Source organism: Siphateles boraxobius, unplaced genomic scaffold (assembly GCF_051911475.1).
Source record: "Siphateles boraxobius isolate OS27281-9 unplaced genomic scaffold, OSU_SipBor_1 17, whole genome shotgun sequence".
NCBI classification, from domain to species: domain Eukaryota; kingdom Metazoa; phylum Chordata; class Actinopteri; order Cypriniformes; family Leuciscidae; genus Siphateles; species Siphateles boraxobius.
The window spans coordinates 4,908,561-4,935,759 of NW_027508777.1; the positions used below are offsets into that span (position 1 = coordinate 4,908,561).

Below are 27,199 nucleotides of genomic sequence, written 5' to 3' on the forward strand. Positions count from 1 at the left end.
CTTGCTTACAGATCTACCACAGACTCAGCTCCGTCCTACTTTCACTCCCTACTACAAGTCTACGTCCCTACCAGAAGCCTACGATCGGCCAAGGAGCGACGGCTCGTGGTGCCATCACAGCGAGGCACTAAATCACTCTCCAGAACATTCTCATTCACAGTTCCATGCTGGTGGAATGATCTCCCTAGCCTCGCGAGACCATCCTGATCTCGCGAGCTTTCAAGTTTTCACTCGCAGATCAGTCTGGATACTTTCCGTTAAAGAAAATTTGGGAGCAGTTCACCAAACGAACGTCCAATCAGCGTTGGCTTAGAGGCGGGTTGAGGTGTGACGCAACGAGAAGTGCGACAGTTCAGTCTAAAGAACATGGCGGCTTCAGCGGATGAAACTAGCATCAGCGTGGCTATCGAGCAAGTTTTATCGGAATTACCGAGTATTTCTTCACTGAAAGAAGAGCAAAACACTGCTCTGGAGGCTTTTCTCAGAGGAAAAGATGTTTTTGCTCTTCTCCCGACTGGTTTCGGCAAGAGTTTGATCTATCAATTGGCTCCTCTTGTCGTGAAGAAAATAGGAAAGGTGAAAAATCCCATAATAGTGGTAGTATCTCCGTTGGTTGCCCTGATGGAAGATCAGATCAGAGAGGCTGGGAAGCTTGGAGTCTCTGCCATGCAGCTCGGAGGAATCAACGATACAGACATCCTCCATGGCCGGATACAGTTGGTGTTTGGTAGCCCTGAGTCTTGGTTACTCAATGAGAAATGGAGGGATATGCTTTCCTCCGAAGTATACCGAGAAGACTTGGTGGGGATTGTCGTTGATGAGGTGCATGTCACATATAAATGGTAAGTTTAAAAACGTTAACGTTAGTTACGTTACCAAACTTAATTGTATGTTAAACAATGTCATTAGGTCCTTGAAGCCAAACAAACGATAGCTAACAATATGCACTAGCAATTTGTTCATAAGCAACGTTGGCTCAGTCATATAGGATGAAGATTAAAATGTTTTTTGTATATATACACGTATTATATACACGTCTATATTTATGTTGTATGTGAACGCCAAACAACCTATACAGAGTGATGAACTAGCTAGCGTTACCTAAGTTAACATTGCCCTGGCTGTAAATGCTCCTATTAGAATTAGAATTAGAATTAGAAAAACTTTATTAATCCCCAAGGGGAAATTGCAGTGTTGCCGCAGGATTTAACACACAATACAAACCAAACACAAACATAAACTGACATATACTAATAAATAAATAAAAAAGATTAAATAAATAAAAATATTACAATGTATCTTATCAAGTATACAATTTATACACAAGTGCAAGATGTATACACAAGATGTGAAGTTAATATCACATGCGAATTTTGAGTGTTAAATATACATTAAAATAGTATAATGACCTTTATATTCACTATGCATGTTATCAACCTTTACTCAGTAAGACTCATTGTTGGATCTCTGTTTCTCTGTTTTGTGTCGACCAGGGGAGAGGGTGCAAAAGGGGAGGCTGCCTTCAGGGAGAGCTTTGCCAGACTGGGAGAACTCAGATCCCTTGCCAAAGAAGGTGAGGTACTTAAAATGGTTATTGGGGGCCAAAGCAGTGAAGCTCTGTAATCATCCATCGTGTTTATACCTTTTCTTATTATGTGTGTTTGCCTTTTTGTCTTTCAGGTACACCTGTGTTAGCGCTGACAGCATCAGCTGATACTAAGAATAGACGCCGTGTGACCAAGCTGCTGCGTATGGAGAATGCAACTGAAGTTACTGTGAGCCCAAACAGGACAAACATCAGGCTTGGACTGACACAGGTTCCTTCCAATGATCTCAGCTGCATGGACTGGGTAGTGAAGGATGTCAAAGATAAGGCACTGTCTATGTCCCCCATCATTATTTATTGCAAATCATTGAAATCAGTTGGAAAGGTGTACAGCTATCTTAAAGCTGAACTTGGTGAAGATGCTTGGATTGACAGGGACAAGGATCATAAGGCTGAACACCTTCTGATAGGAATGTTTCACAGTAAGACACTCACACAGTATAAAGATCGAGTTCTGGCATCGTTTAATGGAGAGGGGAGCTGCAGAGTTGTTGTAGCAACAACAGCTCTCGGGATGGGATTGAATTTCCCGAATGTTTCTCATGTTGTCATGTATGGATCACCAGACGACATAGAGGATATTGTTCAACAGGTTGGACGGGCCGGCAGAAATGGTTTGCAATCACATGCAATTCTGTATGTTATCAAACAGTCTGTCAAGGTTGATAAAGTAGTTAAAGGAGTGATTGCCACAGGCACACACAGCTGCTTTAGAAAAGCTTTATTCTGCCATTTTGAGGAGCACACCACAAGTGTGGAGCCAGGACATCTGTGTTGTACCCATTGCCACTCTGTATGTTCATGTGCATCTTGTGTTTGTGGAGAGCCTATTCCTAAATATGAGTTGTTAGAACCAGATGTTTGCATTGATTTGAAATGTAGATCGGTAACAGATGATGATAGAACCTTAGTAAGGGATCTGTTGGAGGAGTACAGGAGCTCTTTACTTAAAGACACAGCCCGTCTCTTCACTAGCAGGTCAGCCTGTACAGGATTTAGCGCTGAACTTATAGAGGCAGTGGTAGAACACAGCGAACACATATTTGACTTGACTTACATTATTAACAACCTTCCAGTATTCAGAGCACGCCATGCAAGAGAAATTCTACTTGTAATAAGTGAGGTTTTTGGTGATATTGAGTTGGACATACAGCCTACTTCCCACGAGGACAGCTTCACAGAGCCAGACATTGATTACACAGGTTATTTTGATGATGAAGATGAGGACTTAAGTGAGATAGGAACCCCATATAGCAGTACAGACTCAGACTATCACCACCATTCAGGTGCAGGCCATTAGTGTCTTGTATTTTGTTAAGATTTGAAATTACTTTGACATGTACAATTTTTTGAACCAATGCAATTGATTAAAGTTGAATGTCACTGTTGCTCAAAACTGTTTCTTTTCACTTGTTAAAATAGATTGATTGATGATACTTGCATCATTATGAAAAAGTTTGGCATTTGTCTATGTGTGATAATAAAACAATGACACATGATACCTTTGTTTGTTTTTTATTTAAGTTTCAAAAGTGACAGCTGGTAAACATGCAAGTGCAATTAAGCAAATATTTACAGTTTTATTTACAAAGTTTTCAAATGGGTAAGTTCCTCCACTCTTTCAATTTGGACCTCATCCATCCCCGCAACTCACTGTACTTAAGTTTTGAGAGAATGTCTCTATCAAACTTGGGGAAGGCTGTAAACTCTCTGCCTGGTTGGTCTTTAAACAGCTCGGCCTCTCTGATAACCGCTACCAGGATCAGGATGTCCTGATTCTGGCGAGCAGCATGGTGGATGCCACTGGACTTTGACACCTCCAGCTCCTTGTCGGTGGTGTCCATCAAGTCCTTCAGAACCCCAATGGACCTGCTGATCCTGTCTGCGGCTTGTTCAGTCATGTTGGGGCCCATGCGCCTCAAGAAGGACTTTAAAAAGTTATTGAGGTGTTCGAGGTGTAAGTCAAGGGAAATGTTCTTTCCCGCCCCTCCCTTCCCATTCCAAAACCTGTTCCAGGTGAGGCTATGAGCCAAGCGAGGGGAGAGCATGGCGTTGACCTGCAGGGTCAGTAAGAGTGTACTGTAGGCGTATTGTGTATGTCCGTAGGCCTTATAAAACAACAGTGCTACTGTGTACAACCTCAACAGCCTCTTTCCATCTCCCTCCTTCACTGCATCCTGCATGTTTGACAGAAACAAGCCAAAGCAGAGTCTTGCTTCGGTATGTTCTTTTTTGTGGTCCCTTGAAACTGGCCTGGTTGTATTTGACACAGACACTGAAGCTGCAGCAAAGCCATGTTGTTTTCGCTCATGGTTATCCCTTGCTTTTCTGTACTTATAGACCGCCTTGCAACCTGGCATGCGGCATGGGTGTTCCTGTTCCTTTAGAGGCTGTTCGCTAGCAGCATCTCTGGCTCCAGTTAAAATGTCAGCAGTGTTGGGAAACACAACAAATCTGTCCACAACTTGGGACACAACTTCATGCAGCCAGCTCCTTCTCAGCTCCAGTGAACCAGTCTGGATGTGGTCAGGGATAAAGCCTTCTGGGATATCTGTTGAGACATACAAAAAAGTAATGATGATGATTACATATTTTTAGAGGCAGCATTACATATACATGACATTTCACTTGCTTCAGAAAACATTGTGACTAGTCACTGGTATTCCATGTATAACTATGATTTTGCTCAACTGTTTAAGCCATTAAAGCCGTGAAAGTTTATGTTTAAGTCGTTATACCATTAAGTTGAATTTTTGGTGTAATGTTGACTTGGTGCTGACAAAACAACAAAAACACCTGAAGGAGTAGCTGCTGTGCTGACCAGAGTTGTTCCATTTTAAATGTTATTGTCCTGCTCTAGCAAACGGCTATGTGCTCAGCAACTTTTATCTAGAAGAACTCGTACCGCCAACATCCTTCAGTCCAAAATGCTCCAGCGCAGCGGCCAAGAAGAGAGCAGCCGTGTCCTTCTGCAGAAACTCTTTATATGCATTGAATGCAGTATGTGGGCCTTGTTTCGCATTGCTGCTCCTGTAAAAGGATAAAGATTGCATGTGAATATTTTTGTTTTTGTTTTAGGAGCAGACTCATGCCGAATTCATGGTGGCAAGTCTTAATCTCCACAGTACACGAGTAAAAAAAATACCAAGCCTTAATTCATGGTGGCTGGAGTTCATCTGCACAAAGAATAGTCCTGGAAAAAAATATGTACATGGTAGTTAGAAACAGTCGTAGAATGGCAACACATGCATGCAGAATATGTGTACATACAAAACGCACATACAAAGAACAACAAATAAAACCACAGCGAAAAATGTTCAAAGTGCTACTGTTCTACAATCAAAAATACTTGTTTTTCATGGTGTCGTTCATGATAGATAAATAGATAGATAGATAGATATATAGATACTTTATTGATCCCTAGGGGAAATTCAAGAAAAAAGTGAATGGCTACCCAGGGCCAAAGCCACTCAGACTGGGGTGTATGGGTGTGGAAGGAGTGTATGGGTGATAGGCAAATATACAGACCTCAGCCTGATCATGTTAGAAAGCAGTGTCCCATGATCTCTTTCAGAGCCCTCTTTGAAGAAGACCTTGTGATAGATCTAAAGGCATAGATAAACATGAATGAAAAGACGGAGTGCTCAGGAAGAGCCCATTAAGGCAATATGTCTGCCTTGCCATCCCAGCCTTGTTACCACCTATTGACTGTTAATGCAGTACAGTTTTGGTTAAAGTTTGAGGTCAAACATTTAACTTCACTCACCTCAAACAAGTTTCGGATTGCATGCCAGTCCTCAAACTTGAAAACAAGCCCTTCAAGTCGGTCTTCCACACTTTCCCCTTCAGCAAAGCTCCACTGAAGGTTCCTACTGTTCCCCTCCGTCAGCCGGTCACCGCCGACTAGAATGCTCTCCAGTCCATATGGGCCCTTTGGAGCATACCTACATGACACATAAGTAGATTTTCATGCTTTATCAATACCAGCTAACAAGATTACCCCTTGGGCCAAATGCCGACTGTGACATTTTCCCAAAAGTGAAATTGTCCCCTGCTGCCCTAGTTCACACATACTCTTTCTGGAGGTGCTGTAGAACATCCACCAAGTCTCCAGATTTGTTTTCATCCTTGAACAGGATTCCAAGAGGGTACTATAAAGAGAGGATGCATGGATTGTGGCGACAATAGTTTGTGTTGAAAAAACAAACCGGTACAGTGGTGACTTCTTAAGCAACACAAAGTTAAATGAATGTCCAACGCACAATGTAGTGTATATCATAAATACTTACGTGGGTGGAGGCCTCTGACATAATCTTTGAAAACTCATGAGGGATGTGACGAACCACGACTCTTGAGAAGGGCTTGAAGGCATCCAAGTGCTGTGTGAGGATGCGGCTGCCCAGGACTATGTGTTCACGGCGCATATGGGCTTGGGTTTCAGGACCCGGGAGGGAGTACCCAATGTCGTACTCCATGATTGGCTGAGTGGGCTTGTCCTTGCTGAGATGATGTGAAGGCACTCTATCTTCCACCGCAAGGTGGTGGATCCAGTGAAGTGACTTGTTCCCTCGGACGACAGACTGGTGGTGTGTGCGAACAAAGAAGTCAAGATTATCAAATATGATGGCATATGTAGGTGGTGGAGTTGAGCATGTTGGCGATGCTTCGACAGGCAATACTGCAACACCCAGATGTGCCATTTCCTCATCAGTACGTGAACCAAAGGTGAACACAGTTGTGCCATCGGCAGGCCCCTGGTCAGTCTGCAGATCCGTCTGTAAAGTGCTGGTAGTGGTGCCAGTAGCTCCATGTGTCGCAATGGTGCCACCTGAAGTGCTTTGGGTAGTTTCATCTGTAGAGAAACAAAGAAAAAAAAAACACAATGTATAAGTGGACTACACAAGTTAGCATTGAGTGCTGACACATTAATACCCCAAAAGCATGAATAAGATCTCTGACAATTGTCCTGGACAGAGCAATTTGGCCATCTTAATGGCTGGTCCCTCTCACCTGTTAAAATGCAATGTTCCATGCTTAGCGTAGCTGTGTCCAGGTCCACTGTGTCACTTAGTGCTCTTGTTGCACTAGCTCCCTCCACATCCGTGCCTCCATGTTCCTTTTGAGACTTGAGGAAGACTTCATGGGCTACTTTTAGTACCTGTAAGTCTTCACCGCATGTAGTTGCGAACTGTTTCTGTTTTCCAACAGCATGATTGTGTGCAGTAGTTATACACAGTTTGCTTAATCTTTTATAAACAGCTTTTCTGGCCCCACCATACTGCAGCACACTGTTTACATAGTAGGCAAAGGCCGACAAGCGTGGTTCCCTTCCTCGCAAGGCTATAGCAGCAGAAGCACAAGTGGGATGGTGAGAGCCTTTGGTGATTTTTGAAAAGATGGAATATGTGAATGGTGCCATAGACTGAAGATCTGACTGAAGGTTTGCAAAAGAAAATGCCTTCAAATCAGCAGCTGAAGACCGCCAAAGCATGAAACCCTTAAGCGGGTTGCAAAGGAACTTTATCTCATCCTCAATAACTTGAAGGATGTTTTCCTTAAGTGCTTCTAAGAGGTCTTTGTTTTTGATTATCTGATTGGCAGCCCGTGACCAATTCTGCTTTGCAGTGTTTTCAACAATAGATGCCGTGTTTGCCTGACATACAATTCTGTCACCCTTTGGATGGGATGGGTAGTGAATAATAACCTGAAACACAAATAAAAAGGGTTAATTAGTAAACAACTAGTATACTCAGATTCAGACAATTATTAATATGTTATCATGGGGTGCAAAATCAAAATGCATCAAGCCTTTAACAACAATGTAGCTAAATTCCCGATATCAAGATGTTATCACAAGACAACAGTGTTTATTACAGATCAGAAAAAGATACACTTTTTTAATTACAGCCGATCTGTACACTATAAATACAAGGTACTTGTGTGGTTGAATTGTGTATGTCATATGGATATAAGTAACATGGGTGTGTATGCTATAGCTATAATAAATAATAATAAAAAAACATGCTGGTGAGACAATCTAGGCTCAAGAACATTATCTTACATAGTCTACTGTGTAAGGAATGGCGTTTGATGTTCGAGGATGAGCTTTTCTTTTAGTCCTTTGGGATCCTAGCAGCTACATTTCCTACCCGTGTACTGGGTCTGACGTTATACATCAGTGATATCAGCACTTTGATAAGTCAATAACAGACTTAACCAAACACAAGTTATGGTTCACATTCAATTCAAATTACCTCCGTCAAACTTTGCCGTCCCGTCTTTGGGGTTACGTTGTCTGTCGGCCTCGAGTATTTTGAAGCTCGAGGAGCTGTTGGTGTTGGGGGTTGGAGACACTTGGAAGGGGTCGGCACTCTGTCCCGTTTCTTGCCTAGTGTTGATGATGTGTTTGAAGATTCGGCACTTGCCTGTGATGTGCTGGTTGAGGTTGATGCTTCTGCTGGGTTTGAGTCTTTCTCTGCTCTTTGCCATCTTCTAAAAACGTCGAAATCCTCCTCTAGTCTACAAATCAAGCGGAAGCAACGCAAGCAAATACGACCTGATCTAGAAACATTTTCAGACAGCGGTAGTCCTATTTCTTTTAGCCGCTCGCTAATGCTTTTTTCTCTTGCATCCTTCTTGTTAAATATAGACCGGGCACCTGAAATGGTGCCTTTTATTCTCAAATTGTCGTTACAAAAACGGCAAATATCCTTTGCCGACATGTATCTTATTTGCTGAGCTAACGAGCCTTTACCTGCAGCAGCAAGTGTAGCCTGGCTTGTGGTTGTGTTTTCGTCGTCGCTCTGTTAGTACGTCATATGCTTCGTTGATCTGATTGGTTGATTTGGCCCGTCTATCACCAATATAGGCCAATCAGCTAACCAGTATTTACGCCCCTTCCCAAAACTACTTCAACGGAAGGTTTCCAGATGGATATGCGGAGCAAATCCATCTGGCGGAGTCAGGTTATGATCTCCCCACCCTCGTCCGTAATGCAGAATCCTTAATAGCATTCAAAAGACAACTGAAAACTCATCTCTTCCGTGAGTACTTAACATAAAAATACATTTTTTTTAACATTTTTTTACAAAAAATCTTCTCTTTTAAATCTTTCCTTCCCTTTTAAATCTTCCCTCATCTGGCTTTTGCTACTCTGAGCAATGCCTGTTCTTTGTATTTTGAGCACTTCTTGCGTCGTTGTTCCCTCTTCACGATGACTCGCTTGCTTTAGTCCTCAGATGTAAGTCGCTTTGGATAAAAGCGTCTGCTAAATGACTAAATGTAAATGTACACATAGTTTCTTTCGTGGCCTTCGCCGCTGCGTCTGCCCTGAAGCTTCTTGTCGAAACAGTCCTGCAATCCCACCTGTGTGATGGCTTTTATCAAATGTGAACCCCTTAGTAAACCATATTTGGCAACGATTATCATCCTCCTCTTGATGCACGACACATCTCGTGCATAAATCAAACATAGTAAGTAACAATAAACATAATTCTGTTACATTTATCAGACGCTTTTATCCAAAGCGACTTACATTTCAAGGTACTTTCTTATCAGTTCTTGCTTTCCCTCGGAAATCGAAACCCATGACCTTGGCGTTACAAGCGCCAATACTGTTTGAGCAACAGGAAAAACTGCAATATATGTTAATATTTATTTGGTAACATTTGTTTGGATAAAGTTTGCTAACCCAAACGTTGTCCTTCAGCCAAATTTCCTTTAGAAATCTTTCTCTGCCTCTGAAACAAAAATATTACTTTATCTTCTTATCAAATTGTTTTAAGGCAACGGCCCCGAGTCTCACAGCGTATCCTGCTTTTCAGGCCTGTTGTTGGTCTCGCAATTCAGTCATCTACAAATATACTCCAGGTCATCAATTGGTCAGGTCAGGTTGTGGTGTGCACACTTCGTCAACGTCAGTTGAACAACAATCTCCCCCTTTTTACAATACATAACTGTTAAGGGCTCTCTGGATAAGCTGATATTTACTTAGCCTACGTGTTTGTTACTGTCGAATCTATAACATTTTCTCAACACATGACTGACGGCTATCTACAAATTCACAATTCTAATTTACACATCAATACTTAAACCTGTCCAGAAAGTAATTCAAATCTACTGCACATCATAAATGACCAAAACAATAATTAACAGACAGAGCTCGATGATCAATCAACTTAAAGCTCGTCCTATGTTCTGTGTTGCCTTCTCATCAGATTGACTCAAATTTCTCAGCTTACTTTCGAATTTGTCATTTGCTTTAACCCATCTATAATGCTAAAACACTCTTTCCAGAGGTAATTGACACATTTATACACACTATTCAGACAGAATAGTTGTCCTAAACTAACACATACTGTACAAAACATGAATTAACACTCATACTCATCCCTGACTATGAACCGCTCATATTTCTTATTCATATCTTTTCTCTAAAAAGATTTAAATTGTAAATGACATTTTAATCTTACATTTTTCCTATATCTTTTATCTAATGTTTTTCTGGCCTCTTAACCAGGTTCAAAAGCATGTCTGTTTATTATTCATTTGATTTTAGAAAAGTCAGCTATGTTGCTTTGGTTCATTATAATTACTTTGTTTCAGTTTGCCTTGGCTGACTGATAACAGAAAGGGAGAGTACTGTCACCGGGTGAGACAAATAGGAACCTTAAAACCGGGACTTGTTGCACAGGGGAGCGACTTCCGGTTCCGGTGGCATGTCATGGCCGCCAGTGTTGTCGAGCGCCAGCTGTGGACACCAATCAGGCCGTTATCGGTGAGCACATGCGGGAAGAGGATATATAAGGAGAAGTTTGAAGACATAGGGTGTGTCTTGGTGCTTGGGTTTCCATGTTGGGTTCCTTTGGCGCTTTTGTCAGCAGACAGCAGAAAGCAGCAACCGCAGTGCATACAAGTGTGGGGATGTTTACACATTGAAGATGGGTGAGTGCGTGTCGCGTTCACTATGTCACGGGTGTTTAGCAGAAACGTAACGCAGGTTAATAGGTGGGAGGTTCACTTCCCTGATTGAAGGATTGGCCAGTCAAGGGTTGAAACGTGAATCAATGAAATCCCAAAACGGTGTGTTAGAATCCCGTAATGAATAAGCACAAGCTATAAACAGGAGCGAGTACTAGTTTTGGCATGTTGCCTTGTCAGGAGAGATGCGCCACCGGTAAGCTGTTGTTTATATCTATTGAGATGCGGTTTAAGTTTGGTGCTAATTGTTACTTTGGTTACGCTGATAAAACCTTGTTTGCGGCCTGATGTTTAACGCTGTCGGCTTTATAGTATTCATGGTTATGTTTAAGTAAATGTTTGGATTTGGAGCGTTTCACTGTTCACTGTGCCTTCCTGTTTGCGGTGCCCAATGGGTAATGTAGTTAATCGCTTTACATTGATAATGGATTACTATGCTCCGTGTTACTGCTTAGAACTACACTCACTGGTTTCACTTTGGGCCAACACATTGAGAACACCTTTTGTGGTTTTGAGCGATTGGTAACATTGACATTGTTGTATATTTGGTGTGTGTGAAACTGTTGCATTTCTGTGTTTAAATGAATATGCTTTTATATGCTAATATTTATGATATTGAATATTGGTTAAATTCCATAATATATTATTCTATAATGTTTATAATATTAAATACTGGCTGTATTGGAATTTATATTTATTGATATTTGTGTATTATTCAGAATTTATGGTATATTGTGTATGTGGTTATCAATATTGTCGTTTACACCATTGTCTTTGTATGTTTACAGGTTTATAACCTGCTATTTGTGGACTAATCAACTGTTTGTGAAAAATAATCAGAATAAATAAAAAACCACAACGAGTTATTTCAACGTGTCCTCTGCTGACGCCCCATCGGTGGGGAGATTCTTAAAGAACCGAACTGTTATAAACCGAGGCACACTGCACTGGAGTGAGTGCAGTAAAGTACAGCCACGGACTGCTTCATTAAGGAAGTTCAATCAACCCAGGATCAGGTGGCTTCACACTTTTTGTGACTGACCCCAGGTTTATCATTAATTAAACTGCCTGTTGATTAAGGATAAAGGAGCGTGAATACACATTGGGTGTGACAGCTCTCTAGTCAACATAAAGGGAGTAACAATGGCAGACTTGGAGAAGCTTAAAAGTGTGCGATCAAGAGCAAAGACTTCATTCACCAAAAGGGCTCATATTCTTACCAAGCCGGGGCTCTTGGAACCGACTGAAGTTCTCAAGGAATGGAAGATTTTCAGGATGGATTTTTCTAAAGTCATAGATCTTCAACGGATGAAGAGGGGCAAGCATCGGCAGATCAAATTGATGTGAAGACAGCGGAGTGTGAAAACGGGTTCCTTGAGGTAAAGGTGGCCACTCAGGAAACCTTTTGGACCAGTTACGCTGAGGAGGCGTTTTTCAAACAGGTTAATACAGCTGAGACGGCCATCACTCAGGAAGAGGATGTTAACCCTCGGAAGTTAATCAAGGACCGCAGGTTAAGGAATAGAGCTCTTGAAAGAGAGGTTGTTGAACTCTGAGAAATGTTAGTAGAGTGGAAGGAATTGGTTCCTGGTCCGAAGGTGTTAGATCTCAGGACACGCCACAAGACACTAAAGAAGAGGGTCCTGGCGTTGTTTGACAAACTGGAGGAGGACGAAGCAGACCAAGTAAAGGGTAGAGAAAGAAATCTGGGAGATGATAACAGCGCGGCTGGGGATCCGATGCAAGATGCTTCTTTCCTCTCTCTCCCTGACATGTCTTCCGATCGCAAGCTGAAGCCCAAAAGGTACACTGGGGCATTAAACATGAACACCAGGCCCCTTTTACAGCAAAGCAGCCTGGAAAGGACCAAAGGGAACTTTAATCTCAAGCCCCAAATCAGCCTTGAAAAAGCACGGCTACCCACTTTCTCTGGTGACATGCGAGACTATTACTGCCTGAAGACTGAGTGGGATGACCTACACGAATTGGGTAACCCACAAGGTGTGGAATGTATAAAAAAGTTTCACTTTTGTTAAATAGTCTCCACGAAAAAGTCAAGAAGGATCTTGTCTATCTAGCTGTGAAACCGTTGATGATATGTTCAGGTTGCTGGACAGTAAATACGGGAATAGAGTGAAAATAGTTCTTATGATCGTAAATGAGCTCCAGTCTCTTCCCCCTGTCAAAGGAAACAATCCAAGAAGTTCCATTGAATTGATCCAGGCTGTGGAAAGGGCACTGTGCAACCTCCAGATTCTTGGTGAAGAGGACGCCGTGAAAAACCGTGTTGTTGCTCAATCTCTTGAAAGCAAGCTTTCCAGTTCACTCAAGAAGGAGTGGATTATGCACAAAACTAATCCAGCAAACGGGTTCTCTGCACTGGATCATTTTGATTGCCTCCTAGGATTCTTGAAGAAGCAGGAGGAGATTCTTGAGTTCGAGCCAAGCCATGCAGATAAAGGCCCTGTGGAAAAGGGTGCTGCGGACTACCCAGAAAAGAGAGGGAGGAAGGCTTTCACTAAATTCACAGCAGGTCAGAGGAACGATTACCCCAGCTGTACTGTCTGTGAAGATGACTCATGCTGGCAAGCTATTTGCGTGCAAGGTCTTCAGGGAGGAAGATCTCATAAGAAAAAGGGCCCATGTGAAGAAACTAGGGTTGTGCTCCAAGTGTTTGCGGTCCCACACTAAGGATGTGAAAGGATGCACACCCAGATACCTCTGCCCAAAAGTAGACTGTCGGAAAGGAGGGGTCTCGGACCTAGGGGTGGGAGATATTAACAAAAATGAATATCTCGATATTTTTTTCAATATCTCGGTATCGATATTCAGACTATATTTTTGCAATCCTTCGAAGAAATGTGTGCAAACTGGTAAAGAAGGTCCAGTTGGTCTTTTGACTGGCTGCATTTGACCTATTATTGTATAGAATTACTAGTACATAAAGATATGAGACATTATTGATTTAAAGACTCCTAAACTTTTTTAAATAATAATTTATTATTCAATAAAGTCTTTACTGTTCTTTTAAATTTTTAATATTTTTAAATTTTTACTTTTAATAATTTTTAATATATTTTTAAATAAGTGTGAGTTTTCCTACATCTCGAAACTTTTAGTTTTATAAATGGGTAATCTTTGAAGGATGAACAAATAATGTTTTGGTCATCACATTAAAAATAACATTTAAATAACATTTGAGTTTTGAAGTGCTGGAAAAAGATGTGTGACATACTTGAAAGCATATAATATTTCTGCCAAACATGGTTACAAGTTAGTGTTACTACCATAGACTGTAAAAAAAAATATTAAATCCATGGGGAATGATCTGTGGACTTAAAACCTATAACTAGTTCATTCATGGAACAATGTTTCTCCTGGTTTCCACGTCAGCGCTGTTTGATCAGTTAATAACGGAGAAATTGTAACGCTTCTCACTAGATCTCTCAGCGATGTTAATACTTAAGTGGCGAATTCAAATGTTTTGTTTACTGGATCTCTTATGTAGTAACGGTGTCGCTTACTCAAGACCGGCTCGCGCTGCACTGACATTCGTCCGAACTGATAAACGGTCCGTGAAGCACAAAACAATGAGTTTCGTTCCGCTTTCATTACATTTGCCATTTGATGTTGCGCAACGTTGTGCTGTTCGCTCCAGTGCGGATTTTGGTCGGCAGGAAAAATGATCCAACCACCGGAATGGTTCGGTTTGTAATGCGTACCGAACCGATCTCTTGGGAAAATGTATTCCATCTTTTGGACTCATTATACAACGCAATTTTCTAATGATGCAATCGCGAAGCTCGCCACTTGAGGATGCCACAGACCTTTAATGCCTGGTTCAGATTACACAATTTTTTTTGTCTTTTACGATAGTCACTGTGTCAGATTACGCGATTTTGACTCCTAAAATCTTGTCGTGTCGTGGACAAGAAACATGTCAGACTACACGTTGCTTCCTGACCAGTCATCGCGTGCCGTCTTTAACGATGCGCGTGATGTCATTGAGAAGGCGAAACTATAGCGAGTGACTTCCGGAAACGAACGTAAACAAACAATGGATGTGGCGGTGAGTGTTGTATTGGCTGTCCTGTGTTCAGAAAACTTAAAAAAAGAAAGAAAACCCGACAATGGACACGTTCCTGGATTGCTCGAAGAGGACAGTATTGGCTGTCAATCCTCCAAAGAGAACTTGAGGGAAAATATTGTTTTCTTACGAACCTTTCCTCCATGTCATAACTCCACCTAGTAGCACCATCGTCTCTCTTTCGTTTCGCCATTTTTGAAAGTTGTGTACGGAAAAGCTTCTGTGCTCCTATTGGTCAACCTCATACATGTGACGGAACCCGTTAAAAAAATTAAACATGCTAGTCTTTTTGTCGTGATGTCGTGAAGCATCGCAGACGCGACGTAGGTTGTCGCCCACTATGACACACTATACGAGATGATACGATCGAATCTTGCGTCCCGATGCCCGTTGTCGTTTACGAATCCCCGCGAGACCCTACGTCAAACGGATCGTGCCAAAATCGGGCTAAAATCGTGTAATCTGAACCAGGCATAAGAAAACGTTTTAACTTCAGACTTCATTTTTCCGCAAACAACGCATATTTTGCATTTTCTAGCAGCTATTTTATTAATCGTACATCGGCTTTACTCTTTACGATTTTGGATTGTTGCTTCAACCTAAGAAATGTCATAACACACAGGTAAGGTAAGAACTTTGTTGTTGTATATTGCAAATTAGTAGCAGTTTACTCTCGTGCAATTGAGGAATGATTGTGATTTTGTACAAAAAATAAAATAAAATGCAGTCAAACAAACCTCTACAGCAGAGGTCACTAATAGGCGGCCCGCGGTCCGGATCCGGACCCAGTCGCCGTTCTGTCTGGACCTGGACCAATAACCCATAAATTATTGAGAATTATTGACTTTTGACAGAGCGTTTCTATTATACCCGCGCAGCTTTTCTAGCATCTATGGTACTGGCATCTACGGCCCAGGAAACTCACAGACCAATAGCATGCGTTGTAAATCATATCATGTGATGCTACTCGAATCAGACAGCGAGATACACACACACACACACCACACACACACACACAGGGAGAAACGAGACGAAAGAGAAACAACGTTTCACATGGCGTGCTCTAAAAAAAGAAAAGTGGACAGCGAAAACAGAGCTTTTAATCAAGAATGGACAGATTCCTACATGTTCATTCTTCCCATGGGCAGTTCAAAACCGGTATGTCTCATATGTTCAGAGACGGTTGAGATTATTAAAAGCGGCAATGTGAAGCGCCACTATGAGACAAAGCACAAATCTTTTGACCAAACATACCCACTTAAATCCGCACTGAGGGCACAGAAAATAAACGATCTAAAAGCCCAATATGATCGATCCAGCAGAATCCTAACACATTCATTCACTGCCCAACAACGTGCTAATGAATGTTCCCTTAAAGTTGCTTGGATTTTGGGCAAACATAAAAAAACATTTACTGATGGAGGGGTTGTCAAGGAATGCATGAGTGCAGTAGCTGAAACCTTATTTGAGGGAAAACAAAAAGAAGACGTGTGTAAAAATCAAGCAAATACCTATGTCAGCATCATCAGCCACAATGAAAACAGAAATATTAACCCATGATGTGCTAGCTCAGCTGGATGAAGCAATTCACAAGGCACCATGCATAGGCTTAGCTGTAGATGAGTCCACTGATGTGTCTGACAATGCTCAGCTGTTAGTTTTTGTGGGGTTCTTCAACAATGACAAGGAAGAGTTCTGTGAAGACCTGTTAGGTGTCACACTCCTTCAGACCAGTACAAAAGGAGAGGACATATACCTGGCCATAAAGGAGATGTTAAAGAAGAGGGCAATAGAGCTGAAACAAGTGGTTTCAATAACCACAGATGGAGCCCCTGCCATGGTAGGGAGAGAGAGAGGAGCTGTGGCAAGAATGAAAGAGGACAATCCTCAACTCATCTCTTACCATTGCATAATTCATCAGTCAGTCCTGTGCTCCACCCTGTCAGACGAGTATGCTGAGGTGATGAACACAATGATGAGAATGATAAACTTTCTCAGAGCTTCCTCTTCCCATCAGCATTGCATGCTAAGGGAATTCCTCAGAGAAGTTGATGCAAATGCTGTGGACCTTCTGCTACACAACAATGTAAGATGGCTCAGCAAAGGTAAGGTGTTGGAGCGCTTTTGGTCCATCCGAGGGGAAATCGCAGCTTTCTTGGCACAGCTGAAGAGCCAGAAGGCAACAACATTTTCTCTCTTTTTGGAGGATGACAAGAAGATGGATGTTGTGGCTTTTTTGGTTGATATCACTTCACACCTGAATGAACTGAATTTAAAGCTACAGGGCAAGGACAATTCAGTTTGTGATCTGATGACAGCTGTCCGCTCCTTTCAGAGGAAACTTGTGTTGTTTAGGGAAGACCTGCTGGCAGACTGTGCACACTTTCCAACTGTGAAGGAACAGGTTCAGGGTGAGAGAGATGTGTCTTCTTTTGTTGACAAGCTGATTGTAAACTTCAGCAAGCGTTTTGACAGCTTCAGCCTTGGACAGCAGCTCACCCTGTTCATTCAGAACCCATTCCTCATCACAGATGTCAGGGAGTTCTCAAAGGAAGTCACACTGTTCTTCAAGTGGGCAAATGCTGGGCCTCTCCAAATTTAACTGGTCGATCTCCAAGCAGATGTGGCCTTGAAAGAGCATTTTGGAAAAACTGATCCTGCCACTTTCTGGCTTCAAATGGTCTCAGAGACCGCTTTCCCAGGTCTGAGGAAAGTAGCCTTGTACATCTTTACCATGTTTGGCTCCACATACAACTGTGAGGCAGCTTTCTCCACAATGAACATTATTAAAAGCAAATATCGATCCAGGATCACCAGTGAGCACCTACACATGTGTATGAGAATGGCCCTGACACCATTCCAGCCCAGATTTAAAATCCTGGCAGGACAAGCAAGGGCTCACTTTTCTCACTAAGCAAGAGAAAGTGTGGAAGTGGGATATAAAAGGGAAAGAAAGATAAAAGGAGGTGTTAAAGCTTTTCAGTTGTTAATATGTGTTGAGATTGTTAATTTTAAAATGTGTTTAAACTTAAGATGTGAAAGGGAGTTAACTAAAAAGTAAAAGGGAAACTCAAGCTACTTTTTATTTAATTTTTCAAAAATTAAGCACTTTATTTTGAGATGCACATTTTTCAAAAGCTCTCTGTTGTGTTTTATTTATTTATAATTTATTTTTAAATGCAGCCTTAATTTTATTTACATTTATTATTTATTATTAGAGTACTTAATATTTATGATCCCTACAGCTCAATATATAAACTGACAATAAATATTGTTGAAATATTATAAAATTTGTACTTTCATTTTATTTGACAGTTGTCTGTTGACTAGTCTACTTACATGTTTTCATACAACTACTAGGCTGTGGCACTGAATGATAACGCAAGTTAGTCATTTTGAATTTGCGGACCTTTGGTTGCTGACTTTTTTTCTAACTGGACCTCTCACAAGGGAGAAGTGGCAGAGCATAGAATTCTCTGCTATGGCCTGGAAGACATCGCAGAGGTGACTCAACCAGTCACTGCCAAGCAACTGCAGAAGTTCTTCCCCAATGTACCCAGAGACAAACTGGTTCGTCCCACAAAGATTGACCTCCTTATCAGTCATCGGGAAGGTCGTCTCTTTCCCCAGCCAATCAAAATTGTGGGAGATCTCGTCCTCTGGGACGGCCCGCTGGGGAAGACTGTTGGGGGAACCCATCCTGATCTTATTGAGACAGTCGATCTGGCAGTATATTACTCTGAAACTAATCTTGGAAAACTAATCCTTGGACCATGAGATCAGCCTCAATGGCGTATAAAGAAACCATCATACCTCAAGAAGAGGAGGGAAATGCGCTTGTCCGGAGCACCTTAACCACCAACAAAGAGGTCTTTGAGTGGTTCAGGTGGGACAGCATCGGGGCTGCATGCAGTCCTCAATGTAGTGGCTGCAAGTGTGGTAGGTGCCCCCCTGGAGGGAAAGAGATGAACCTCAAGGAAGAGCGGGATCTGGAAAAGATAAAAGAATGCCTAACATACATATTGGCAGAAAAACACAGCAATTCTCCCCACTGGCTTATCCCTGGAAGACAGACTTCACAAAGTTACCAGACAATCGGCAGGGTGTGGAGGCAACCTTCAGAAACACTGAAAAGCGTCTTGAAAAGGAACCTGTGTGGAAGGCTGCGTACAAAGAAAAAAAACATGAAATGGTTTTAAGAGGGGCTGCTGCAAAACTCACAAAAGAGGAAATTGATAAGTGGAAAGGACCTAAATGGTACATCAGCCATCTGGTTGCACCGAACCCGCACTCCTCTTGAACCCCAGTGAGAATTGTGTGGAATAGTTGCCAAGAGTTTCGAGGCATAAGTCTAAATGATCTCCTTCACAAGGGTCCCGATGTACTCAATCCCATCAGAGGTGTCCTTTTGAGGTTCAGAAGTGGACTTCATGCCGCACTGGGAGATGTAAAAAAGATGTATAACTCAGTATGGCTGAAAGATGATGAAGTTCACCTCCACCGATTTCTCTGGAGAGACAACCCTGAAGACGATATTGAGGTGTTTGTAGTCGTCAGAGTTAATATCGGTGATAAACCCACAGGATGTATCACCCAAGTTGCAATGAGGGAAACGGCCAACCTTCCTCAGTTTGCTGATATGGTTGAAGAACGGCGAGCTCTGACTGAGGACAGCTATGTGGATGATATCCTGACCTCACACGATGACCTTAAGACGCTCGAAAGGATCACTAAAGGGGTGGAGGAGATGTTGAAAGCGGGAGGCTTCTTCCTTAAACCGTGGGTGCAATCACGCCAAAGTGGGAGGAGTGGAGTACCTGCTGAAGCAACTGTACCCAGGACCCTGGTACTGCCTAACCAAATGCATGATGAGGATAACAAAGCACTTGGGGTCGGCTATGAACCTGAGACTGCCAAGCTTCGGTTACTGACTTCTATCAACTTCTCTAAGAAAAGAGGGGAAATGAGGACAGGATTTAATCTGAGCATGGATGATGTCAGGGAAGGAACACCAAATCCCCTTACCAGACGCATACTTCTCAGCCAGATTGCCGCATTATACGACCCATTATTGCCTCACCAGCCAAACAGAAGGGAGTGATGTTGGTACGAGAATCATTCCAGGAAGCTGGCAAGGACAACCCATCTAAAGAAACATGGGATACCCCCCTCTCACTAAAACTTCGAGAAGCCGCAATAACACTCTTTGAAGAATTTGTGAGACTTGGCCAGGTAAAGTTTGAGAGAAACCTCACGCCGTCTGGAGCCATAGGCCCACCAACAGGGATCACGTTCTCAGATGGAAGCAAATCTTCCTATGGAGCCGTACTCTATCTGAGGTGGGAAACCCGAGATAAAGTTGAAGTAAAGTTGGTAGAATCCAAAGCTAAACTCACCCCTCTTGACCAAAAGGGAGATGTGATCAAATCGGAGCTTTGTGGCACGTTTTTTGCTAAAAGAAATATTTTGAGAAACACTGCCATATTAAGGTCAAGCAATGGATTCACTTCTAGGACAGCCAAACAATCCTGGCAGCCATCCAAAAGGACAGCTACGGCTTCCTAATCCTTTTTCTCAAATTGAATCGGTGAGATTCAGAAAGCCGGAAATGTGGAAGATTGGAGATGGATTGAAGGCAGACGAAATATTGCTGACATACTGACCAGAGGTGCAACTCCTGAAGAACTTAGCGAAGAGTCAGAGTGGCAGCAAGGCCCTGAGTTTCTGAAATTGCCCAAGACCGACTGGCCTATGAAGATGGCCAATGAGATTATACCCTCTGCAGCTGAAGATGTGGGAAAACTTCAGCGGAAAGCCTTCTCAGCATTGGTCACTAAGGCCCAGTCAGGAGAGAAAACTGGCTTCAACGGGCCTGAAATCAAGGCGAACCTCAAGAATGAAAGAGTTAACAGTAGACCGACATCACCAGCTGTCCCGGGTGCTACATCAGTGGCAGACAGACAGAGAAGGCCCTGGGCAATTGGACTGGTGCGCCTTGTGGAACCTCAACGTTTCAGTTCTCTGTCCAAGCTGTGTGGTTCCATAGCCTGGACTCGATGGCTGCAGAAACCTGGCTGAGAAAACACCAGGCACCAGACTCATCAAAGTGGGAGGCAAGCGACTCTATCCTGTCTACTGAGGAGAGAGCGCAAGCCTTCCGAGACCTGGTCCTCGCAGCCCAAGATGGACGTCAGTTTCAGGACTCAACACTGAACCGCTTGGTGGTCCACAAGGACGAGAGCACAGGAATCCTTCTCTGGTGAGGACGAATCCAGTGCTGGAAAGAAGATGGAACAGCTGTTCCTTTAATTCCATTTCGTTCATGGCTCGCAACACTATTGTCAAGAGAAGCTCATAATGAGAATCATGAAGGTGTTGCTGCCACACTTCTGCACACCAGGAGGAAAGCATGGATTGTGCAAGGTCGGAGGATAGCAAAGAAGGTTTCGCAAACTGAAAGGGAAGATGTGCCAGCAGATGATGAGTGATCTTCCGCCAGAACGCTCACAGCGTGCTAAACCATTTGAGTATACCACACTTGACCTCTTTGGCCCTTTCGAAATCAAGGATGCTGTCAAGAAAAGAACAGGAAAAAAAGTCTGGGGCATAGTATTTCGTTGTATGGCATCAAGGGCAGTTCATGTGGACCTCGTTGATGACCAATCATCCGAAAGCTTTCTCCAAACTTACTTTCGCTTTGTAGCATTGAGAGGCAATCCCAGAAAATTGTGGTCAGATAGGGGAACCAATTTCATTGGAGCTAAACCTGCCCTACAAGACTTGCATGGGTACTTAGCTACCATAGGGGAAGCATCTGTAGAGGACAAAGCTGCCAAGAATGGGACAGTGTGGGCATCGAACTTTCATCCGGCTGACGCACCTCATCACAATGGGGCTGCGGAAGCTGCAGTTAAGCTCATAAAAAGGGCTCTCACTAGCCTTGGAGGGACAATAAGCTCACTCACCTGGGGTGAACTTCAAACCCTCTTCTACCAGGCAGCTAATCTCACCAATGAAAGGCCAATTGACTCCAGGGCACAAGAACAAGAAGACTCTATAGAGTAATTGACCCCTAATACTCTGCTTCTCGGGAGGACCTGGCAAGGAGGAGATTCAAGAGGAATTGACTTGTGCACCCATCCCTGGCGCCGTCTAAGATCCATCCAGATTGGTGTGGATATGTTCTGGAAGAAATGGAGTGAACTTGCCGGACATAACTTATTCGTTCAGCCAAAGTGGCACCGGACCCAAAGGAATGTAGCAATCATTGACATTATTTGGAATGCTGATCAAAATGCACTGCGAGGGCAATTCGGACGGATCCAGGCCGTGTACCCAGCAAAAAAGGACTTGTGAGAGATGCAGACGTTAAGACGAGTGTAGGCCCCCCTGCCTCCCTAATAGTTGGGCAACTTAAGAGGAACCCTCAGCAGCTGACGTCAGTCATCCTACGGAGAGATGTGAGGAGACTGGTAGTCCTCATCCCTGTGGAAGACTAGTGACTCTAAGACCTCTATGCTGCTTTCGCCATCACTTGCACTACCATCCATGAAGAATGGCCAAACCTGGCAGAATACCATGCATCTGTCAGTGTGTCTGAACAGTGACAATGTTTTATTCTTCATGATTAAGAAGAACAAAAAAAAAAAGTTATGTGGTATGATGTTATGTTTGTCTGTGACCGCCTTGAATCACATGATTAGTCGGTCAAGTGGGAGGTGTCGCGTTCACTATGTCACGGGTGTTTAGCAGAAACGTAACGCAGGTTAATAGGTGGGAGGTTCACTTCCCTGATTGAACGATTGGCCAGTCAAGGGTTGAAACGTGAATCAATGAAATCCCAAAACGGTGTGTTAGAATCCAGTAATGAATAAGCACAAGCTATAAACAGGAGCGAGTATTAGTTTTGGCATGTTGCCTCGTCAGGAGAGATGCACCACCGGTAAGCTGTTGTTTATATCTATTGAGATACGGTTCAAGTTTGGTGCTAATTGTTACTTTGGTTACGCTGATAAAACCTTGTTTGTGGCCTGATGTTTAACGTTGTCGGCTTTATAGTATTCGTGGTTATATTTAAGTAAATGTTTGGATTTGGAGCGTTTCACTGTCACGCGAGTTACTTCCTGTTTGCGGTGCCCAATGGGTAATGTAGTTAATCGCTTTACATTGATAATGGATTACTATGCTCAGTGTTACTACTTAGAACTACACTCACTGGTTTCACTTTGGGCCAACACATTTGAGAACACCTTTTGTGGTTTTGGGCGATTGGTAACATTGACATTGTTGTATATTTGGTGTGTGTGAAACTGTTGCATTTCTGTGTTTAAATGAATATGCCTTTAGTCATTCAGTTTAAACACTTAAGTATATTATAATATTTATGATATTGAATGTTGATTAAATTACATAATATATTATTCTATAATGTTTATAATATTAAATACTGGCTGTATTGGAATTTATATTTATTGATATTTGTGTATTCAGAATTTATGGTATATTGTGTATGTGGTTATCAATATTGTCGTTTACACCATTGTCTTTGTATGTTTACAGGTTTATAACCTGCTATTTGTGGACTAATCAACTGTTTGTGAAAATCAGAATAAATAAAAAACCTCAACGAGTTATTTCAACGTGTCCTCTCCTGACGCCCCGTTCGGTGGGGAGATTCTTAAAGAACCGAACAGTGCCCGACCTATGGAACTGAGAGAACAGAGTGATTAAGGGCAGCGCTGAAGATCCATGCTGCTACCAAGGAGAGAAGTTAAGTATACTTTTTTTCATCAACGTACGAAAGGGTGATGTTATGAAGATTTACCAAGAACATTCTGAATACTGAATTGCACTGGCTGGCAGCGTGTGTTGTCTCTCTCGTTGTGAGTCTTAGAGACCAAGGAAGGAACTGGGCTTTATAGGATTGCTCTTGAAACCTGATACCCCCGTGTAGAAAGCCATCGGTGGATTGGCTGACCCTGCAAAGATAGAGTGAAGGCCTGTTGTTCACGAGAGGTGATGTGGCATTGTAGTGTCTGAAAGTGTGAAGTGAGCACGTGTAAAGAGTTATAGTATTGATGCATGCACGAGTGTGGGAGACTAAATCATTACCATCATTCTATGATCTTTGTTTGGGGAAGCCAAACCAGTGGGGCATCAAAAAATCTAATCTGATCTGTCGATTGTAAAGTTGTGTCCAGGTTCCCAACGACCTGATGCTACACTGGAGAAAGGAGAAGCTCGGCCTCATGTGCTGGTGAGAAGAGCTGTAATTGAGTTCATGGGATATTACTTTGTGGTCATTCATTCTAAAAGACCAGAAAAAGCCCAGCCACCTCACCTGGTCTGACGATTATTCTTTTCCTGGAGACTGCCGCGCCCTCACCGTCTGTCCTGAGAGGAGAAAGAGCCGTTTAGCGGTTGGATTTCATACTCCCGATTGTGTTCCGTGTGCATAGAGAGTCTGCTGACTGCTGCGTCCGATCTGCTGCCGTGCTACGAGCTGAGAGACCCTGTTAACCATTACTCTGAAGGAGAGTCTGCTGACTGCTGCGTCCGATCTGCTGCCGTTCTACGAGCTGAGAGACCCTGTGAACCATTGCTCTGAAGGACAGTCTGCTGACTGCTGCGTTCGATCTGCTGCCGCTCTACGAGCTGAGAGATCCTGTGAACCATTACTCTGAAGGAGAGTCCGCTGACTGCTGCGTCCGATCTGTTGCCATTCCACGAGCTGAGAGATCCTGTGAACCATTGATCTGAAGGACAGTCTGTTGACTGCTCCGTTCGATCAGCTGCCGCTCTACGAGCTGAGAGATCCTGTGAACCATTACTCTGAAGGAGAGTCTGCTTACTGCTGCGTCCGATCTGCTGCCGTTCTACGAGCTGAGAGACCCTGTGAAACATTGCTCTGACGGAGAGACTACCGACTGCTGCGTTCGATCTGTTGTTGTTTGAGGAGCTGAGAAAGCTTACTACGGTTACCCACCTGTTGTCCTCCGGTTGACGGGAGAGATCTGGTCCTCCGAGGTGGTGTTTCGCCTCCGCCATCCTGCAAGGAAAGGGAGTGCACGGCTGTGCCAACGTTACGAGCCAAAAACCCATTCTCTGCTTCCTACCCTTCTTACCCTTCTTACCCTTCTTACCTAGTTCCCCTCGTCGGAGGCCAATGCGGGACATCCTGGAGTGAAGTAAAGAACCCGGAGTCATTCCGATGCTGTTTTAAGTGCTATTAATTTATAAATAAAAAAAAGAGATTTTATATTATCTGTTGCCTCGCCTGATTCGTGTCTTAGGTGTCGGCTCCTCCGGAGTGTGGTTATTGACCCTCGGCCTTGGGAAACGGTTCCAGTACGATCCCCCTTTCTTCACTCAAACAGTCTCTCTATCTTCCTATAAACAAATAATCTTTTCAATCAGCCTCCTAAGACTGTAATTAGATAGTGTAAATTCCTTACACTAAACTTTGACCATTGTTATTCAGACTTTTAGCCACCACCATGTCCTATAATGGTCCTTTGTCATGCCCGATACCCTGACATCTCTGCATTTTCCTTGCCCTTAAAGCAACTAACATCATAAAAAGTTTTGTTACTGCATCTGTGGTCTGTATGTTAATGAAGTTTAGACACCCCATTGTCTGATTAGGTTCTCTGTGTCCCACACCCAGTCCCATTCTACAATTGACTACCATTTGCTCAGGATGTGATCAAATTTAAATGGTGAAGAAACAATATAACTTCACTTCCTTCATCTCTGATAATTAAGCCATTTTGGGGATGAGCTCCTCATTCTAAAGCAGGGGTGTCCAAACTCGGTCCTGGAGGGCCACTGTCCTGCAGAGTTTAGCTCCAACCCCAATTAAACACACCTGAAACAGCTAATCAAGGTCTTGATTAGCTGTTGAAGGTCATTAGGCATGCTAAAAACTTACAAGCAGGTGTGTTGAGGCAAGTTGGAACTAAACTCTGCAGGACAGTGGCCCTCCAGGACCGAGTTTGGACACCCCTGTTCTAAAGTATATGGACTCTGGTTCGAGGCAGACTAAAATTTATTACAGTCCCCTCTCTGATGCTCTTGGCCCAAAGTAGCATCACATCCAGTCCCTTCGCACAGATTACACCTCCCTTACCTGGTGGGCAGGTGCCCCAGTGGCGATGCCACCCCCTGGCTTAGGTTGTCCTCCTATGCCCATCGGAGAATCGTACCCGTCTCTGGGTCGACACCTCATGCACACTGGTTACAGTTCCATCCAATTGGGTAGAATTATCAAAGAGACTCTTCTAAAATTTGGCAATATGATATACAAACTTCTTTCTTAGGTGTGGGTGAGAAGACATTCAAGAACCATCACAGTCAGTAGGAGTGTCCTAAAACAACAATAACAGTATTTAATAACCTAAATCCATTAAACCTAAAATAAACTAGTCAAAATATTTCTATCATGCAAGTTCCGTATTCTTATTTTAAAGACTTCTTTAAAATCATTCAGTTTTGCTCCTAAAGCATTTACAAATTGTCCTCTGAATTGATGAAATCTGAACTGCTTCTAACATGATTTCTTTTAGCAATTCCATATCTATGTTTTTTTTAAACTGAAACACTGTTTTACTATAAATAGCTTATTATAACTTATGACATAGGCTCAGATAACAGCTCTTAACTGATATTGACTGAGAGAGAGACTCTGAGGCATTCTGGACTGGTACCTCTGCACCTTCATAAACTTCTAACTTCAGACTTTATCTGTCATCTTTTTAACTCTAGCCCAGCTTAAGGCATATTTTCCATAAATTACATGTATTTTCAATACAAGCATAATTTTTATAGTTTTCTGTTGCCCATACAGGGAATTTAGACATTACAAATTTCCACTCAGATTGAGTCTCTGTGTCACATGGCAGCTTCAGCCACAGCACACATACACATTCAGATAAGCCAATTGTTTCAACCAAATCACAAGCTTATCTTCTAAAATCAACACATCAGCTTCTAGTTCTCTCATGGTCAACACTAACAAGCTTTTGGTTAATCAAATGCCCTTTTTTGACGCATTTTTCATTTAGCATCTGTAATCCTGTAGCACTGCTCTTGCTTAACTTTTTTTTTTTTTTAATAAAAATAATAATGTTTCAAATTTCATCTAAATTTTAGTTGTCAGGTTCTCAATTACCATAGTTTAATATCTGATTAAATTTTCCTAGGAGATTATCAATCTCCAATTATGATTCACACTAACTTTTACGTGGCTATCACGCTCTGCTTATGATACATTTTGATGCACATACATCTTTTGCAGTTATCATTTTAAATCATAATTTTAGTTACTTTTACAATTTTACAACTCATATTTGTAGTTATTATCTGTAATTTTACATCAACCGTTACTTATTATCGATCGTTCCTTTAAAAGGATAATTTTCAACTTCAATCTTTTGAACTTATTTTTATCTCTTATTCTTTCTCTGAGGAAAATGTTAATATCTTCATATTAAACACTGATCTACTTTCAAACTCACATCATCACTTTC

At 42.5% G+C, this 27,199-nt stretch overlaps 1 protein-coding gene and 1 long non-coding RNA gene across 2 annotated transcripts; one reads left to right on the plus strand and one right to left on the minus strand.

Annotated features, from left to right (window-relative positions):
• The first annotated feature begins 225 nt into the window (after positions 1-225).
• On the plus strand, positions 226-3,105 carry LOC143740253 (putative ATP-dependent DNA helicase Q1). Its single transcript, XM_077232339.1, has 3 exons — positions 226-842; positions 1,494-1,573; positions 1,681-3,105. The coding sequence occupies exons 1-3, from the start codon at positions 367-369 to the stop codon at positions 2,904-2,906; spliced, it is 1,782 nt and encodes a 593-aa protein (XP_077088454.1). The 5' UTR covers positions 226-366; the 3' UTR covers positions 2,907-3,105.
• Positions 3,106-3,983: 878 nt separating this feature from the next.
• LOC143740270 (uncharacterized) lies at positions 3,984-4,801 on the minus strand. The gene is made up of 3 exons (XR_013204816.1): positions 4,730-4,801; positions 4,512-4,636; positions 3,984-4,157 (listed from the first exon to the last, which is right to left on the minus strand). It is a non-coding gene; the product is annotated as an uncharacterized LOC143740270 (long non-coding RNA).
• Positions 4,802-27,199: the final 22,398 nt, after the last annotated feature.